The 19,927-nt window shown below is 47.4% G+C and overlaps 1 protein-coding gene across 1 annotated transcript in view; it reads right to left on the minus strand.

The window, feature by feature from the left end:
• Positions 1 to 12,552, minus strand: part of ECHDC3 (enoyl-CoA hydratase domain containing 3) — a 22,765-nt gene extending 10,213 nt beyond the window's left edge. The window contains exons 1-3 of the mRNA XM_023223204.2: positions 12,169 to 12,552; positions 6,477 to 6,598; positions 4,345 to 4,442 (exon numbers count right to left, since the gene is read on the minus strand). Coding sequence (XP_023078972.2) covers positions 4,345 to 4,442; positions 6,477 to 6,598; positions 12,169 to 12,338 — 390 coding nt within the window. The 5' untranslated portion in view covers positions 12,339 to 12,552. The remainder of the gene's footprint in view (positions 1 to 4,344; positions 4,443 to 6,476; positions 6,599 to 12,168) is intronic.
• Between the last annotated feature and the right edge of the window lie 7,375 nt (positions 12,553 to 19,927).

Genomic DNA, 19,927 nt, shown 5'->3' on the forward strand with positions numbered 1-19,927 from the left:
CAAAAAAAGAAGAAGAAGAAGAAGAAGAAGAAGGAGGAGGAGGAGGAGGAGGAGGAGGAGGAGGGGAAGAAGAGGAAGAAGAGGAAGAAGAGGAAGAAGAAAGAAGAAGAAGAAGAAGAAGAAGAAGAAGAAGAAGAAGAAGAAGAAGAAGAAGAAGAAGAAGAAGAAGAAGAAGAAGAAGAAGAAGAAGGCACAGATAAGTGAACACCTGTACACAACACTGTTCGTGGATTCAGGGGGTTCATGCACTGTAAGGCGAGGCTGGGGATGGGCCAGCGAGTGCTCATTACCAGTGAACTGGAATGAATAACAAGGGGAAGAACTCCCAAGAACTTCTAAAGTCTTGCTGCAAAGAAATAAAAGATTTTGTTTTTGTTCTGAGCGTTGCTGCACCACCCAAGGAACTGAAGTTACTGATGAAAAGCCAGTTGATTAGAGTTGAACAGTCTACCTGTCCTATCCACCATCTGTGAATGGCTAGGATTTCACAAAACTTGGCAGAAAAATAGGTAATACAGTAAATATTCAGCATAAAAAACACATATAATTATTAATATTATTTTTTTGAAACAGAGACTTGCACTGTCACCCAAGCTGGCGTGCGGTGGCATGATCCTGGTTCACTGCAACCTCCACCTCCCGGGTTCAAGTGACTCTCCTGCCTCAGCCTCCCGAGTACCTGGGGTTATAAGTGTGCACCACCATACCCAGCTAACTTTTTTGTATTTTTAGTACAGACAGAGTTTCACCATGTTGGCCAGGTTGGTCTCAAACTCCTGACCTCAAGTGATCCGCCTGCCTCGGCCTCCCAAAGTGCTGGGATTACAGGTGTGAGTCACCGTGTCCGGCCTAAAAATGCATATTCACCTTTGATCTAGGAATTCTACTTCTAAGAAATAATATGAAATAGGTAAAAAGCTCTGTGCCAAAGATGCTCACCAAATCATTATATTATAATAGTAAAAAAAAAAACTATAAATAATATAAATATACAAAATAAATAAATGGCAATGGAAACTAAACTACATCCATTGACTAGGATGCTGTATTCTCACTGACATGAAAATTTCCAAGAGAAACACCAGCATAGCAGTCTGGAGCTTACGCAGTGGTCTGAAACCAGGCTGCCAGGGTTTGATGCTCAGTCTGTCACTTACTCACTGCATAATCCTGGACAAGTCATTTAACCCCTCAGTTTTCACATCTGTAAAATGGGCATAGTAATAGCACCATCCTTATAGAACATGACAGTTATATAAATTAACATATCTAAAGTACTTAAAATATTACCTGGCATATAGTAAGCATTCAATGCTATAATCATATTATATAATTTTATACTGTAATATCATCTATATATGATTATTTAGGAAAACAGGTTCATATGAAAAAATGATCTAAAAGGAAATATAGCAAAATATTAATCACAGTTCTCTCTGGGAGGTATGAATATGGTATAACAGGTAATCTTTTATTTTTCTAGACTTTCAAAACTGTTTATAAGTACTTATTACTTTCATGATTAAGACTGTGTTAGGCTGGGCACTGTGGCTCATGCCTGTAATCCTAGCACTTTGGGAGGCCAAGGTGGGCGGATCATTTTGAGGTCAGGAGTTTGAGTCAGGACCAGCCTGGTCAACATGGTGCAACCCCGTTTCTACTAAAAAAAAATAAAACCAAAAAAAGTTAGCCAGTCATGGTGGTGCATGCCTATAGTCCCAGCTACTTGGGAGGCTGAGGCAAGAGAATTGCTTGAACCTGGGAGGCAGAGGTTGCAGTGAGCCGAGATCGTGCCACTGCACCCCAGCTTGGGCAACAGAGCGAGACTCTGTCTCAAGAAAAAAAAAAAAAAGACTATTTAAAATATAAAGTTAGAGAGAAGTTCAGAAAAGACAAAGGGAATTTAAATAATCAACAGGCTAGAATAATCAAACACTTGATGGTCAAGAACTGATTATACCTATTTGACTTTCCTGAATTAGGTACTGTTTTGGGTCTGCTGACCCCAAAATGTGACATAAATAGAACTCTGCCCTAACCTCCTTTAACAGCATCGCTAAGGGTTTCGCGTTATTTCCTAAAGCAAGAAACCTTGTCCCATTGTCATGTGATTGACAGGGTATGAGAGCAAAGAGCAGACTCTTCTCCTGAACTAGAGTTCCATCTCCAAACTTCAACAGGATATAAGCAGAGAGACAAAGAAGAAGTCTCTAATATGAGCGCCATGGAAGGTCATTTTCACTCTTTCAGAGTCAAGTTCTTCTCATTCTCATTCTACTCATTCTTAATATGCCCTGCTCCTGGTTTGTATATAATTAACTATCATGCAGTACTTGTGGTCTGTAACAAATTGGTATAGTTTTTAGATGCTTAGCTAATTCAGATACCTCTATCCTCCTTTCTAAAATCAAATTTTCTCATGCATGAACTGAACAATGAAATATCTAGCTCATTCTGTTCCAATCTACCTGTTGATTTCACTTGGAAATTGAAATCTTGCACAAGTCCATGGCACTCATATTTAGCCAACACAATGTGATTTTCTTAGAAATGGTTTAAAGAAATCAGTACACTTTCAGTCCTATTTTACTACTTTGGGGTAGGCCCTGTTTATGCACTGAGTCTTTTTCAGGAAGTCAGAGGCCTCCAAGGGTTAGGGGCTTTCAAGAAATCTGGGCTTTATCCTCTGAAGAAGGCCTGCTCCCCTGTGGCCCATGGCTACGCTGTTTAGATCCCAGTTCATGAAGTTGCCAGAGCAGAGTGATAAAAGCAGACCCTTAGGGAGGATAACAGGGCTTTACTGGTTCTCTTTGATGCTTTTCAACTTTAGCCAAACATACTGGGTACTGGTAGAAAAAAACTTTTAAAGCACCAAGCCTTGGCAAACCTAAGAGTGGAATGTTACATAAACATCATTAATGCAGGAAACAAAAGACCCAGGTCTCGGCTCTAACTTGCTCCCACTTCCCCATGAAGCTTCAAGTAAATTGCTTTTCCTGTTTGTCCTTCCATGGAGTGAGAAAAACATAACCTGATCTCTTTATGGGTTTCTGGAAGGGCAAGGAAAACAAATGGGGATGTCTTAATCATCTTCCCATTCACATCCCTGTTGCTCACTTGTGTCTTGTATCATTAAATATCTGTGAAATCATTAATGACCAAATACATGAATGAATAAGTCGATGAATGAATAAAAAATTAGGTTAAACCATCTTAGAGGCAGGTTATGAAACCGTTTTATATGTGTTGTTTCCCAAACAGATTTTCAGTTTCAGTTCGGCAGAAAGCAATTTTTTCTTTTGTTTCCCTCAATGCCTTGCAGGTATTATAATAGGTGCTCAATAAACGGTCATTAGATGAACAATGTATTACTTAAAGCTGGATTCTCTATTCAGTTTTTCATTACCCAAGGGGTTGATTTCATGCATTTATAAATCATCCAAAACTTTTTGTACCTCTTCTTCCTCTGTGGCTGTTGGTATTATTCCTCCTTAATATGGTGAAAGAGGCAGAAAAGAAGCAACAACGAAGAGGTTAATTTTCCTACTTGGAGGTGGTGATTATAAAGGCTGGTTGAAAGAAGCATTTGAAAACAATTTAAAAAACCATTATTGTTATTCCACTTATTAATGTTCTTTCCCATTTAACAGAGTTGTTTTAGTTTAAATTTTTTTAAATTATTATAATCTTAGATTATTCCTCTCTAAAGACACACATTTTCACCTTTTTCCTCTTACTCCAAACTTCTACACAAAGACATACTCCCACAATGCTAGACATGGCGACCATGAGTACCATCCTATATTCCACTTTCTTTGGTACAAAACAAAATCAATAGCAAATTATGGTCGCTTCTTAAAAGTCTAAACTAGGCTGTGCACGGTGGCTCACGTCTGTAATCGCAGCACTTTGGAAGGTCGAGGTGGGAGGATCACCTGAGGTCAGGAGTTTGAGACCAGCCTGGCCAATATGGTGAAACCTCATCTCTACTAAAAACACAAAAATTAGCCAGGTGTGGTGGCGCATGCCTGCTAGTCCCAGCTACTCAAGAAGCTGAGGCAGGAGAATCGCTTGAACCCGGGAGGCAGAGGTTGCAGTGAGCCAAGATTGCACCACTGCACTTCAGCCTGGGTGACACAGAGAGGCTCTGTATAAGAAAAAAAAAAAAAAAGGTCTAAACCAAATAATTGCTTGGATAAATGATCTGATGACCAAACAGTTTCCAGTTGCTCTGGGTGGTTGGGTCTCACGGATAAAATCTTATCCATAAGCTAGAAGGCGAACTCAACATTTAATATAATGATCATTTGCAGGTTTGCACTGTCGACTGTCGTCCCGGCTTACCTTGGAACAGGTCTGAAATACTTTGGCATGGTAATCACGGCCTTGCTCCTCTGTCAGCTCCTTTAAATCATGCCCAGAAGAAAACACAGGCCCCTCAGCTGCAAATGTTTCCAATTGAGAAAAGAAAACAAAAAGATGTAAACACCCAGAGTTGGACAGTTAGTTCCCTTCCTTGTCTACTGAATAACTTCAGCAAACTTTCACTTACAGCAAGTTAATGGCCTAATTTTGAGAAGAATAATTCCAGTTTGATTGAAAAGTTCCAGCCGGAATTTTGTGATGAAAAATGCAAGGTGAGGCATTTTTTAGGTGCCTCTGTGTCCTAAAAGTCCTTGATGGAAAATGATAGAAATACACAATTACATAAGGAGAAGGTTCAGTTACCAAGGCAAAGGTATTTTATACAGAGCCTTTATTTGGGGACTCACTCTGGCCCGAGTGTATTGAGTCACACAAGCTCATCAAAATCCCCCATGCCGAAGGCAGTGTCCAAGTCATTTCGTCTACAAGTGGCGGCCAACCATCATGGCTGAACTGGGAAGGTGAGGGTAGGGAGAGACCTCAGAAGCCTTCTGGTCTTCATTTTACAGATAAGGGATCATAGGATGTGGCTGCTATCGCTGTTGTCATCAACAAGAAAATGTCATCCTACTGATGAGCTGATAACATTTTCTCATACTTCCCTTTTGTTGCTGTTGCTGCAGGAGACAGAGTCTTGCTCTGTTGCCCAGGCTGGAGTACAGAGGCACGACCTTGGCTCACTGCAACCTCTGCCTCCTGGGTTCAAGCAATTCTTGTACCTCAGCCTCCTGAGTAGCTGGGATTACAGGCGCCTGCCACCACGCCAGGCTAATTTTTGTAGTTTTAGTAGAGATGGAGTTTTGCCACGTTGGCCAGGCTGGTCTCGAACTCTTAGCCTCAAGTGATCTGCACGCCTTGGCCTCCCAAAGTGCTGGGATTACAAGCATAGGCTACCATGCCTGGCTGTTGTAGTTACCTTGATTGATAGGCATTATTCTTGTCTTTTTGTAAGTGAGGTAACTGTGTAGTTAAGAAGCTATAGTGAGACCCCGTCACTGCAAAATAAAACCTTAAAAAGTAGCCAGGCACAGTGGTGGCCGTGTTGCTTGAGGCTAGGAGTTCGGGACCAGCCTGGGCAACGTAGCAAGTCGCTAGCTCCACAAAAAATAAAAAATTAGCTGAGCGTAGTGGCACATACCTATAGTCCCAGCTACTCAGGGGGCTGAGGCCGGAGATCACTTGAGCCCAGAAGTTTGAGGCTGCAGTGAGCTATAATCACGCCACTGCACTCCAGCCTGGGCAACAGAGCAAGACTGTGTGTCAAAAAAAAAAAAAAAAAAAAAAAGAAGTTAACTGCCTTTGCTGTATCCAGGAGATCCTTTGACATCCCACATGGCTGCTGGATTGTACTAGTTCTAATTTCTTTTCTCTTCACCATATAAAACAGTTGAACACTTCTGATTAACCATGGATAAGATGGTAACATTCTGAGTTTCTACCTCCGGAAACCCTGGTGCTTGATTTGTCAAACAAACATAGCATCACAAAGTATCATTGTCATATTTTTTTGTGCACACTTTAAAATGCTAATATTACTAATATTTATACCAGCCCCATCATCACAAGAAAAAATAATTCCGTAAAAATTCTTTTTGGAGCAAGCAAACAAATGAGCAGAATATGGCATCCTTTCCAGCACCATTAAAGGCACTGCAGGTATCAGTTCAAAAGCTTGGTAAGAAAAGAAAAGTCAAACCAATCAAATGCCCCAAAGGATTAGTGGTTAAACCCATTTTATAAGGTCCATGAAGAAATCAATTCTCTGACTTTGAGGGGAAGACCAGTATAGCCAAGAATAGAAATGTTTTAGTATCTAACAAAAAGGAAAAGACAGATTTTCACTGAACAGTCACCTCTGCTATACATTCTGCAGTTAATAGTGTTAGGACCTAATAACCAACTACACAGGTGTTTTCCATAATTAATGTTCTTGTAAAGGAGCTTCAAAACAATTCTCCAGTTAAATGAAGGGATGCCCCAGTTAACTAAAGACTCTCAAGAAAGCTCTTCTGGGCACTGCAGAATACTAAGGACAGATATCAGATACATACCCGAGATGATAATGACTTTCAGATCGTTGCTGTCAGCGTCATGAAGAATGTCACTCTGCAGAGACTTCAGCATTGCCAGTGACAACGCATTCCTCTTCTTGGGATTGCTCAAGACGATGTTCCTGTGAAGCACATTTTACAATCACAGGGTCACGCACCAGTCAAAACAAGTGAGGACCCCTGCGATTCCTGTCTAATTTAGAAGCTATTTTTAAAACGCAAGAAAAGAGAATTGCTGGGGCTTAGTGCCAATTTAGAGGGTCTGTCAACTCTCTGGAGTTATAGCCAAGTCAAAACAAGAAAAAGGCGACCTGAAATGCAGGCTGGGTTTCCTCCCTCTTCCCTTGATTTGTTTCTCTTTTTCTCCATGTTTGCTGTCAGAAACATGACTGCCACCTCCACAGAGAGGGCAACGCACAGCAGTTCCAAAATCAACACCACCCAGAGAGGCTGCAAGCTTAGCATGACAGCAGCAGGTGCCGGAGAAATCTGACAAACAGTGGCTATCTTCCACTGCTTTCTTTCCATTGTTTCTTAGAAAAAAGTTAGAAAAGAAACCCAGAATGAAAATAACGCCCCAGATCTTGGCTGACTGCAACCTCCACCTCCTGGGTTGAAGCGAGTCTCCTGCTTCGGTGTCCCGAATAGCTGGGACTACAGGCGCCCACCACCATGCCCGGCTAATTTTGTATCTTTAGTAGAGATGAGGTTTCACCATGTTGGCTAGGCTGGTCTTGAACTCCTGATCTCAGGTGATCCGCTTGCCTCAGCCTCCCAAAGTGTTGGGATTATAGGCGTGAGCCACCGTGTCCGACCCAATGTTTTATATTTAATTTTTGTGAGTACATATAGTAGGTGTATATATATTTTTGGGGTACCTGGGATGTTTTGGCACAGACAAGCAATGCGCAATGATCACATCATGGAAAATGGGGTATCCATCCCCTCAAGCATTTATCCTTTGTGGATAACAAAGGATAAATCAACAATCCAATGATACTCTTTTAGTTAGTTTCAAATCTACAATTAAATTATTATTGACTATAGTCACCTTGTTGTGCTATAGAATTCTCAGCCTTACTTATTCATTCAATTTTTCTGTACCCAGTCCATCTTTTTTTTTTTTTTTTTTGAGATGGAGTTTCACTCTTGTTGCCCAGGCTGGAATACAATGGCATGATCTCGGCTCACTGCAACCTCTGCCTCCTGGGTTCAAGTGATTCTTTTGCCTCAGGCTCCCAAGTAGCTGGGATTGCAGGTGTGTGCCACCACACCCAGCTAATTTTTGTATTTTTAGTAGAGCTGAGGTTTCACTATGTTGGCCAGGCTGGTCTTGAACTCTTGACCTCAGGTGATCCACCCGCCTTGGCCTCCCAAAGTGCTGGGATTACAGACGTAAGCTACTGCGCCTAGGCCCATCTTTTCTTACAGTGGCATCCTGTAAGTCTACAAAACAATTCGTGCTGTCTGCGAATGGGATAATACATGAAGAATAAAAGTACAAGTCACACAGCAAGAGGGCTCTTCTGGACATATCCTGTCACAAAAAGCTGCTGTCCAAAGGGCAAAAAGCTGCTCGCTCTTTGGAGGCATCCCACGTGCTGAATAAAATAATCTGTATTGTCATCTTGCTGCCTGTACACAGAAATGTCTTATTTTTGGCTGCTATAAGAAATGGGCAAAGAGCCAAACACCAGATTGTTATTATATATTTTATGTGTTTCCTATCAGTTTTCACCTACATGTTTCCTGCCTTCCTCAATCTTTTTTGAATCTGATATTCCTTCCGTGGTACAGCCAACTTGGATCTTCCATAAATAGTATTCTGTGTCATGTTTTTCTGGAACAACTTTGATGACTGAATTTATTTCAATAAGAATAACCACTTTCTTTGGAATACCGTTTCAAGGTTGCTGCAGTCTTCAGGTGGCTGTGCTATTCATCTTGTTTCTTATAAACATTGTTCTCTCCTAAGTACAAAAATTACTTGTGCTGATTTGCTGATAGACTTCAAAACTTATATTTGGTGCGGGTGGTGGGAGAACGGCTTAGAAACCTCTCCATCAAATAATGAGGTGCTTCTTGTAGCAAATATAAAGAGCTGCCGTCCCATCGGTGACATGTGCTTAAACTAAATGCTAAGGTCTCAGGCAAAATTGTATATAAAGATTCCAGCCCCCAAGGCCATCGAGCACTGCGGAATCTGTTCATGTGTCCCGTTAGCTATTTGGCTCCAACCAGTGAGTGTTCTAAACCGCAGAGTCCACTCTCCAACCCAGAGGAACCATGCTCAACTCCTCCTGCTCCACCCAAGCTCTTCTCACCGACCATCTCCTAATTGCCAGATCCAAATCCACTGGCCATCTCGATCATTCCCTCCTTCCGGAGACAGATTTCTTCTCTCCTGGTTGTTTTGTACTTCTCTGGCCGGTCCTTCTTCGCAGGGTCCAGCCCCACAGAGTCGGTGGGTTTTTCTCCCCATGTGCGGAGAGGAGAAATTGTAGGAATAAAGACACAAGACAAAGAGATAAAAGAAAAGACAGCTGGGCCCGGGGGACCACTACCACCAAGACGCGGAGACCGGTAGTGCCCTGAATGCCAGGCTGTGCTGTTATTTATTGAGTACAAGGCAAAAGGGGCAGGGTAAGGAGTGTGAGTCATCTCCAATGATTGACACGGTCACATCAATCACGTGTCCACTGGACAGGGGGCCCTTCCCCGTTTGGCAGCCGAGGTGGAGAGACAGAGAGAGAGAGAGGACACAGCCTACGCCATTATTTCTTCGTATCAGAGGTTTTTAGTACTTTCACTAATTTTGCTACTGCTATCTAGAAGGCAGAGCCAGGTGTATAGGATGGAACATGAATGCAGACTGGGAGCATGACCGCTGAAGCACAGCATCACAGGGAGACGGTCAGGCCTCCGGATAACTGCGGGCGGGCCTGACTGATGTCACGCCCTCCACAAGAGGTGGAGGAGTAGGGTTTTCTCTGAACTACTCTGGGAAAAGGGAGACTCCCGTCCCCAGTTGGCTAAGTAGTGGGTGTTTTTCCTTGACACTGACGCTACTGCTAGACCATGGTCCGCTTGGCAATGGGCATCTTCCCAGACGCTGGCATTACCGCTAGACCAAGGAGCCCTCTGGTGGCCCTGCCCAGGGAATAACAGAAGGCTCAAACTCTAGTCTTCTGGTCATTTCTCACTATGTCCCCTCAGCTCCTATCTCTGTATGGCTTGGTTTTTCCTAGGTTATAATTATAGAGCAAGGATAATTATAATATTGGAATAAAGAGTAATTGCTACAAGCTAATGATCAATGATATTCATATATAATCATATCTAGTATAACTATTCTTATTTTATATATTTTATTACACTGGAAGAGCTCGTGCCCTCGATCTCTTGCCTCGGCACCTGGGTAGCTTGACGCCCATACTTCTTGATTTCTTTCGTGGGCTACTAGCCCTCTGTTAACCCCTGAATGCCAGCCATCCTGAATTCTGTCCTCCGCACTCTTCCCAGGCAACTTCACCAAAGACCTCGACGTCAACGGCCGCCTCTGAGCTAAGCTCCAGGTGCACACGTTCATCCCGATGTCCACTGGCCTTCTCCATCTAGGTGTCCTTGGGCATCCCCCCATTCTCAAACCCGCCCCTCTCGTCTCTTCCTTATTTGAGTGGTGTCACTCAGCTGCCTGAATCAGAGAAAAAGTCATTCTAGTTTTTTATCTATTCCTGATTCAACAGGCACCAAAGCCTGTTAATAATACCTCCTAAAAAATCTCATCACTGAACCCTCCCAACGACCATCTTGGTTGAAAACATGCGATGCCTTGCATTGAGAGCTTCACCAATATCACCTATCCGAAGAGGAAAACTTTAAGAATGAGGTTACCACCAGGGCATGTGATAAGTATCAAGGTAAGAGATGGTCCTTATAAATGCCCCCATGAGCTGTCTGAAGATCATTATCGTAAACCACGAGAAGGTCCCCGAAGTGAGGGACTGTCATGTTCTCACACCGAGAAGACACTCAATATCTGTTCTAATGACAAAAAATAGCATTTCTTTTTTTTCACAGCCCATTCCACTGAATGCAGTGGAATGACATTGCATCCAGTTTTTTTTGCCATCTCTTTTCAAACCAAGTGGTGAGTAGAAACAGAGTAGAAACCACTTTGGGGCAGAGGGACCTCTCTGAACCCTGGTGAGACCTACTGGCCGTGTGGCCTTGAACAGGCTGTCACCGCTCTGAACTTGCATCCTCACTGTAAAGTGGGCATAAAATTATCCACCTTGCAGGCCATTGTTAAGAATTAGGGAACATGGATGCCGGGAGCCCAGCACAGAGCTGGCCCTGGGTCCATGACAGCAGTGTGCTGGGAGGAACATGGAAAAGGGACACTTGAAGAGTGACGGGTCACTCAAGTTCTCGCACAAGTTGACCTGCTTAGTGCCTAACATAGTGCTGCTTTAATGCTTGGTTAAGAAGTTTCCTTTCCTACTAAACAACCCCTAGCATTCATGCGAGACTGTGTCAGTCACCACCTTTGCTGATTCATGTTTAATTCTGGAGAACTCCACCAGCCTCCTTTTTGTCATCTGGCCTGCCCAGAAGTCAGGCTTCCAACCAGATGTGACCAGATTTACAGAAGCGGAAACTTAGCAATGGGCAAGAAAGGCCCTGGCCTGGGCCCTGCTCTGGGCTGTGCTCCTGTGGATGATGAGCAAGGGGTCCACAGGGAAGGAACCATCCCCTTTCTAAACCCTGGGGCCATTACTGAGACCCTGGAATTCCCTGCCCCTGCTGTGGGCACCCCAAGCCCAAAGGCGGCCAAGAGCAGTTGTCTGTAGGGCATGAGGGGACAGACTATCCGGGCATGCTGGAAGGGTGTCTGCAGATCTGTGCACCCAGTCCCCTGCAGAGCGGCAGAAAGGACGGGTGCAAAGGTGGGAAAGGATGAGAGGAGGGTGAGGAGAAAAGGAAAACGCTGACGCCAGGGGCTGGCTCTCCACCCCTGCGGGAAACCACCCGGTCATCTCATTATCAGTTCACCCGTGGCCTTCTAGGTCTTCTTCAGAAGGTAAACATCTCAGGGTAGGAGAAAACGACGTTTTATTTAACAGCTTGATTTAGAACTGAAATATGCTGAAACATGGTACTCAGGCCTCCCTTTGCACCCTTGCCCGGGCCAGGCAAGCACCCGGCTGAGGCCTGAAGTGGGCAGGGCCCTCCACCTTCATGACTCTATCGCCCAGTTTCCAGTTGGCACACAAGCACATTTTTAAGAGTTTTAGGCCTGTAGCCACAAGGGCAGCGCTCAGGACGCTGTGTCCTTAGTACTATTTACTGTCCCGCCTCCAGCCCCGCACCTCTGGGTGAGGGCCAAGGAGCAGCTCGGCCGTGCCCACACTCCCCCTGGAGCCGGGTCTGGGGCCCAGAGCCCTCCTCTCCAGACCTCTCCGCAGGCCCAGCGGCTGGAGGCCCAGTGATCCCGCAGGCGGCCCTGAGGGCTTCGGAGCCCCGGGCAGTCCCACCGACTCGCTGCCAGGCCCGGGTCCGGGACACGGGGGGGTTCCCTCCCCAGGGGCGTAAACGGGGCTCCGGCTCCCCGAGTCCTCGCGGCGTCCGTGGCGGCGCCCCGACCCCGACCCGGCCCCAACGCGAGGAGCCCGTGCGGCCCGGGGCTGACCTTATGCCGTCCACCTGCCGCGCGCTGGTGGGCCGCGGCTCCGACTCCCGCCGCCCCGCTCCGGCCGGGTCCCGGCTGCAGAAGCGGGCGGACAGCTGGGCCCAGGGACCGCGCCGGAGACACATGGGCCCCCTCGCCCCGAAGGCCCGCAAGACGGCGACGGCTGCCATGGCATCCGGGACGGCCAGGCGCCGCAGGATCGCGCTGTCTGACCGGCCGCAGGTGCTGGGCGCTCCGAGGGCGCTGCTGTGAGCAGAGCCGGGACGAAACTCGACGGAACTCGACTGTGGCCGAGACCCGGACGGAACCGCCTGACAGACCCAGGCTTCGCGAGGACGTCCCAGGCGGGGCCCCGTCCCCACTACGCCCCGCCCCGGCACGCCCCGCCCCCACGAGGCCCTCCCCCGGCTCGCCCCGTCCCCACTACGCCCCGCCCCGGCACGCCCCGTCCCCACTACGCCCCGCCCCGGCACGCCCCCTCCCTACTACGCCACGCCCCGGCACGTCACGCCCCCACGAGGCCCTATCCCGGCTCGCCCCGCCCCCCAGGGAGAAAGGCGCGCATTGAAAACCTGCAGGCCGGCTCCTGGGGTTGTTTGACAAGGCCTGTGGGAAAGTTTAAGCGAGGGGAGAAGTAGGATGATTTCTTTTTGCACCAACACCAGGATTGTGGCGTTTGCCTGCATTGGGAAAACGAGCATCAGGGTGAGTGGCGCTGCACTGTTAGCAACCGCTCCCCTACCTGCCTAGGAAACACCTGGGGCCTGGAGGGCGAGCACGTGGGGGGCCTGGCTGCCCCGACGTTGACTTTTTAATGCTTTGTGTCCTCTCATCCAGACGCTGGGGTCCACACTTTAAGTTTCTGCCACCAGGTGGCTGGAAATGGAAAATAAGTTCATAAACAAAATAAAGCTAAATTTCTAGAACACCTGAGCCTGACCTCGCAGTCATGCCAAGTGCCACCGAAGAGGCGGAGCACGGGGGTCGCAGAGCCTGGTCAAAGTGACCGCTCTCAGGGCCTAGGGTTACTGCTGGTCTCTTACTGAGATGACTTTCGCTAGCTGGGAGGAGATGAGGAGGCCCCACTCCACAGGGGAGCTGGCGCAAGAGGGAACTGATACACGGGGTTTGGGGAAGACGAGAGCACTCCGAACCTGGACTGCGCAGACGAAAATGGAAAGGCGGCCGGGCGCGGTGGCTCACGCCTGTAATCCCAACACCTTGGGAGGTCGAGGCAGGTGGATCACCTGCGGTCAGGAGTTTGAGAACAGCCTGACCAACATGGTGAAACCCGTCTCTACTAAAAATATAAAAAATTAGCTGGGCGTGGCGGCGGGCGCCTGTAGTCCAAGCTACTCAAGAGGCTCAGACATGAGAATCACTTGAACCCGGGGGCGGAGGTTGCAGTGAGCCGAGATTGTGCCACTGCACTCCAGCCTGGGCGACAGAGCGAGACTCCGTCTCAAAAAAAAGTGGAAAGGCTCAGAGGCCACTTCCACCTGCTGCTACATATGATTTAATAATAACAGGTCACTCTGTGGGGCCCCAGTCTGCCAGTGCCTGTACCTATGCCGTCTCTTTCAACGTTCAGGGTAGCCCAGGCAGCTGTCATTTTCCCAGTTCCCACCAATTTCACCAGCCCTGTTTGCACCAGGCCCAGCGTCAGGACGGGGTGGAGGTCAGATGAAGGATGGCACTGTGGAGGGAGGGTACCCTCTCATCTGAAGTCCTAGGCCTGTGTTCCCATTCCTTTCATGTCTGGCTGCTCCCTGGGTTTCTTTCAGAGCCTGCAGCCCCAGCTGGAGCATGGTTAGCAAAGAGGGACCTGCAGGTGGACAGCCACTGCGTTACCCAGGTAGAAGTCGATAGAACTTACTGAATCTTGAGTCCTTCCTCAAGCAGTGCAGGACTCTTTTCAAATTCAGGCTGCTTTTCAAATTCTGGCCTCCTCTGCTTCTAATGAACTTTTGTAGGGGCTGCCTTTCTTTCCTCTCTCTTGTTCACTGCCCTTCTAATCTATTTTCCACGCAGGCCTTCTCCCTGACACAATTTGATTTCCAGGTGGCTAGCAGGCTTCTCTCTGGCTTTGATTTCTGCACTTCTTTCCTGTGCCACATGTCTTTGCTGCACAGATGCGTCTTTGCTACCTTTTCACATTTACTTTAAAGACCCGCAGATGACTGATGGAACATTGCAGAAATAATGCAGGATGAAAACACGGTTCTGGGAAGGCTGATGTCTCAGGCTTGATGTGGGAATGAATGAAGGAAGACTTAGATTTCCTCAGGGCTCAGGGAAAGAAACGTGAAGTACAGATTTTCAGCTTCTTATGGAGTGGTTTTTGAACTTTTATTTATTTATTTATTTATTTTACTACTATTTTTTTATTTCAGGCCCTTCTAAAGTAGACATGTAATGACATGGTTCAGCGGTGCAATGGGGAAGATGGAGGGGCTTACTTTCAGTGAGAGCCCTGGGGCAGGTAACATGATCAAATTCCAGCTTCCCACCCTCATCCTCCACTCCACATCTGTCCCCCCAGCCCCGCAAAGCCAAAGGAGGATCAAGTACCCATAAACCAGAAAGGTTTCACATTTTCATTGGTCCACACAGCTGCAGATGCTTGGCCATGTCCTGGTTTTATTATTCTGTATTTTATTAATAATCCACCAGTCATTACCCAAGTGCCTCTTGCAAACTTAAATGTCTTCACAAGGACGCAGACCTCGAGTTGGGTGAAAATTAGTTTAGAAGCTAAATGGAGGTGTGGGGGTGAAATGAACGTCCTTTGCTCCCCACTTGGCATGGAGTTTTGAGTTTACTCATATCCCTTAAACAAAACAGACTCGGCCGGGTGTGGTGGCTCACACCTGTAATCCCAGCACTTTGGGAGGCTGAGGTGGGCGGATCACCTGAGGTCAGGAGTTCCAGAACAGCCTGGCCAACATGGTGAAACCCTGCCTCTACTAAAAACACAAAAATTAGCCATGTGTGGGGGCCCGCGCTTGTAATCCCAGCTACTTGGGAGGCTGAGGCAGGAGAATTGCTTGAACCTGGGAGGCAGAGGTTGCAGTGAGCCGAGATTGCGCCACTGCACTCCAGCCTAAGTGATAGTGCAAGACTCTGTCTCAAGAAAAAAAAAAAAAAAAAACAGTAACTTCAGGTAAGGTCTGGAAGAGCTGTGTAAACTGATGAAGAGTTAGACGTTTCATGGGATCCTGGTTATAGATAACACTTTAAATGAGCTTGGAAAGTTAAAGGATGCTGATAGTGACAGTGATAGAGACCATCCTGGGGGCAAAAAGTCACTTGGCAGAGGAATGTTTAATGTTGGATTCATTAACTGCTGTTAAAGAAGGACAGCTGTGGGGCAGCTGCAGAAACCAGATCGCTAATCACCATTCATGGTCCCTCAATGAGGATGGAGCAGGAGACCAAGGATCAAGCCAAGTCCCAAAGCCACAGCAGGGGCTGGTACCCACTCACCCCTATCTCCTACACCTCCTGCATCTGCATCTGATGTGATTTCTCTCTATGTCTCCACCCAAGCTCATCTTGAATTGTTGCTCCCATAATTCCCATGTGTTGTGGGAGGGACCCAGTGGGAGATAATCGAATCATGGGGGCAGTTCCCTCATACTGTTCTCCTGGTAGTGAATAAGTCTCACAAGATCTGATGGTTTTATAAGGGGAAACCCCTTTTGCTTGGTTCTCATTCTCTCTTGTCTGCCACCATGTAAGATGTGCCTTTCGCCTTCTGACATGATTGTGAGGCCTCTCCAGCCACGTGGAATTGTGAGTCCATTAAACCTCTTTTTGTTTATAAATTACCCATTCTTGGGCATATCTTCATTAGCAGCATGAAAACAGACTAATACAGCATCTTAGCTACATGCCCCACATCTCATAATAATTTTAATCCTGCAACACAAAGAGAAGGTTCAGTTACATTTCAATAATTCAGGAAGAGGGCACACATGATGGCTCACACCTGTAATCCCAGTGCTTCAGGAGTGTCAGGAGGGAGGCTCACGTGACGCCAGGAGTTTGAGACCAGCCTGGGCAATAAAGCAAGACCCCAACTCTACAAAATACAAAAAAAAATTTGTCGGGCATGGTGGCCTGTGCCTATAATACCACCTACTTGGGAGGCTGTGTGAGGAGGATGGCTTGAGCCCAGGAGTTTGAGGTTACAGTGAGCTGTGATTGTGCCACTGCACTCCAGCCTGGGTGACAGAGCAAGGCCCTATCTCTAAAAAATAATAATTCAAGAAGAAAGGAAAAGTAGTTGCCATTCTGACATTGATCAGGTCAACCTTCAGTCAAATGGAACATTCTACCATAAAGAGTGATACTTGCTTGAACATTCCAGAGAGCCTCTTCAGAAGAGTTCCTGTAGTGGTGGTGGGGTGGGGAGATGGGAGGGGATTTTGCTTGACTGGAAGGAGGGGAATGACTTCATACTTGGTCAGTTAGAGAAGGGGATGGGACAGGTTCAGCTCTTGGTAGTTACTATATTACTAGGTTGATGACCTTAGCACGTTACCTCTGAGCCTGTTGCCTTGTCTGTCAAATGAGAATAAAAATACTATCATTCATTTCAAAGAATATTTCTTGAGCCTATTATGTGCCAGGTACAGATCTACACACTGGGGTTATTGCAGGGACAAAAACAAGTCCTTGCTCTCAGAAGGCTTGAGTTCTAGTGCAGGGAAGCAGAAAATAAGCAGAGTGGATGATGTGTCGGATGGTGAGGGATGCTCTGAAGAACCATGGAGCAGGTCAGGGGCACAGGGAGGGGGATGCGACCCTATTGCAAGGTGGGGGAGTTGGGAAAGTGTTGATAAATTGGTGGCTGAGCAGAGACCAGAGGAAGCAAGGAAGTGAGTCACACAAGTATCTAGGGCCAGAGCCACCCAAGCAGCAGGAAGGAGCACAGATGCTGAGAAGCAGGAGGACCCAGTAAGGTCAGGGAACAGCGAGAGGTCAGGGTGAGTGAGCAGAGGGAAGGAGGATGGGTGTTTGACCTGTTCACTCTGAGCAAGAGAGGGAACTACAGGAAGTTTTAGCAAGGGTGGGACATGACCCGACTTAACATGTTCAAATTATTCTCCTGAATGCCTTGTTAAAAATAAACTGTAGGTGGCAAAGAACTGAAACCAAGAGACGATCTGCACAGAAATGGCACTCATCCACATGACAGTCGATGGTCTTGGATAGAGTGGCATTGGTGGGGTGCATGTGAGCAGCTGATTCTAGATATACTTTGAAGGTGGAGTGGACAGGATTTGTAGATGGATTGGGTCTAGAGTGGAAGGAGAGGAGTCAAGGATGGACTATAAGTATTTTGACCTGAGCTACTTATTTTTGCCACAGGATCCTTGGGGTGTTGCTTTGCCATCCAGAAACCTCTGTGGCCAGTGGCACCTTTGCCTGAGTTTTTCTCAGGCCTGCTGGGCTCTTTCTGCTCACTCAGCCTGGCAGGCTGCACTCAGCTCATGCTACTGGCCTGGATCCCACACCTGCCAAGGGCAGTCCAGGTGTGAAGCAGCAAGGGGTGCATGAATGAGCATGCACAGGGTCCGGCCATTGTGCACAGCCAAACACGCTGGCTACTGCAGTGGGGTGGGCAGCTCCAGGCACCAGCACAGGTGCCAGCTCCCTGTGAGGCTGTGGCTAGACTAGGCGTAACATAGGTGGCTTCCACGTAAGTGTCAGGAAACATGGTGGCATCTGGAAGCTTGGAGACACCAGGAACTGCAGAGCCCCAAGGAGGATATCACAGCCCCGGCCTGGGGAGCTCCTAGGTCTGAGCTTCCTGAAGGGCCACAGATGGTCTCACCTTCTTTCTTCTCTTCTTCTTGTTGCCTGCAATATGGTGAACGGGAGTAGGGGAGCAGCAGGGATGTGTGTTTCAGCCTTGTTTGTGTTACAGCACTTTCAGTCCTGCCATTCAGTGGGTCCTGAGTTCTTGTTCCGTGTCCAGGAAGAGTGAGGTACGTGGACAACTAGAGGGGAAACAAAGCAAAGAGATGCTTTATTGAGCATCAGTATACCTCTCAGGAGACTTGAAGTGGGTAGCTCCTTTCCGCAGACAGGTTGACCCGTTGTTTGTGAAGCCCTCAGCAGAGAGGAGATCTGGAGTGGGCAGCTCCTATCTGCAGGAAGATTGTCCTGTGATCTGCCGGGGCCTGGCTGAGTCTGGGGTTTTTATGGACTTCAGAGGGGAGGAAGTGTGTGCTGAGTGGTCCACGGGTGGCCATGGGTAGGCCCAGAAAAAGCACCATAAGTTCTCTCTCCCATCCCCAGGCTTCAGGCCATCCCTGGCTTGAAAGTGGGGTTTCACCAGGGACCCACTCATTTCCACCCAGGAACCTGCCTGTCTCCTGCTGCCATCAACCTGCCATCCATGGCATCCACAACACCCAGACTGTTTGTGCTAAGGGGCACCTGCCAGCCTGCTCTGAGCTGCCCTCAGCCCTCCTTAGCTTCCCTCCCATACCCTGTCAGTGCTCAAAGTCTGGAGGAGGCTGAGGTGGCAGGAGGCTGGCATGTCAGCACTGCCCTGAGCACTCACACACCTGGCCAGGTCATGACAGTGCCTGGGCTTGGTCTCAACTTTGCTCCAAAATTGAAGTGGGCACCAGAGGCAGGGAAAAGCCAGGGAGCAGCAGCAGGCACTTTTGAGCCTGCGGGGGGCAGGGAGCTTCCCAGGCTCCTGAGAGCACAGGGATGCCTGGGTCCGCAGCTGTGGTTGGGCGGATGCAGCTGTGCCCAGGAGGGCAGGGCTCTCGCCCCTTCAGCTTGGAAGGGGGCATGGCTCCCACCTGTTCCCAGCTCCCGCTGGCTCTGTGGAGCATGCAGCCCCAGCTGCACGTCCCCTGCTGCAGCCAGCGTCTTAGCAGCAGCTGCTCCAGGTGGGCCGCTGCTGCCATCATTTTTACACCAAGAGTTACGATTATTATATGATGAGTAAAGTGAGATAGAATCGTGTTGATGAGCCAGGTTCAGATCCTGGCCTCACCACTTACTTGCTTTGTGATCTTGAGCATTTTACTTAACCTCTCTGTCTCAGTTTTTTTTTGCCTGTAAGATGGTGATAGTAACACCACCTACCTCATGAGTGAGTTAATAAATGTAAGTAGCTTAGAACTGTGCCAGGGCAAGTTCGATAGAAATGTTTGCTATCGTAACCTAACCCATGTTGGTCTGCTTACTGCTCAAAAGCCAGACTCGAGAGACAAGGGTTGGTGGGGGGAAAGGCAGGTTTATTCAGAGAGCCAGCAAAATCAAGAAGATGGTGGACTAGCGTCCTAAAGTACCATCTTAAGTCAGTGCAACTTTGGGGCTCTTTTTATGTTAAGGGCAGAGGGAAGAGGAAGGGGTTGGTACCGAGGTGTGACTGACAACCACAGACATCTGGGTATAAGCAAGGGTCCCAGGAGCTTGGGAACTTCTTTTTCCTTGGTCAGGTCACAATGCTTCTATAAATTTTTAATAAAACTTAGTTGTTTATGACCTTTCCCTTTAATTTCAGAGTTCGTTTCGAAAACAACATGACTGCGTTTTTGCATATTATCTCAGTGCCTCAAAATCATCCTAGACTATGTGCAGGAAAGGATGAAGGCCTGTTAAACAAAGTAGAGTTAGTTATGTTAGCTCTTTCGCTGTTTCACTGTTACGCTATTGTTATATTAAATGTTACATAATGTATGCATGTACATTGATATAGTTTGGATATTTGTCCCCACCCAAATCT

This window comes from Piliocolobus tephrosceles, chromosome 9 (genome assembly GCF_002776525.5).
Source record: "Piliocolobus tephrosceles isolate RC106 chromosome 9, ASM277652v3, whole genome shotgun sequence".
Lineage (NCBI taxonomy): Eukaryota > Metazoa > Chordata > Mammalia > Primates > Cercopithecidae > Piliocolobus > Piliocolobus tephrosceles.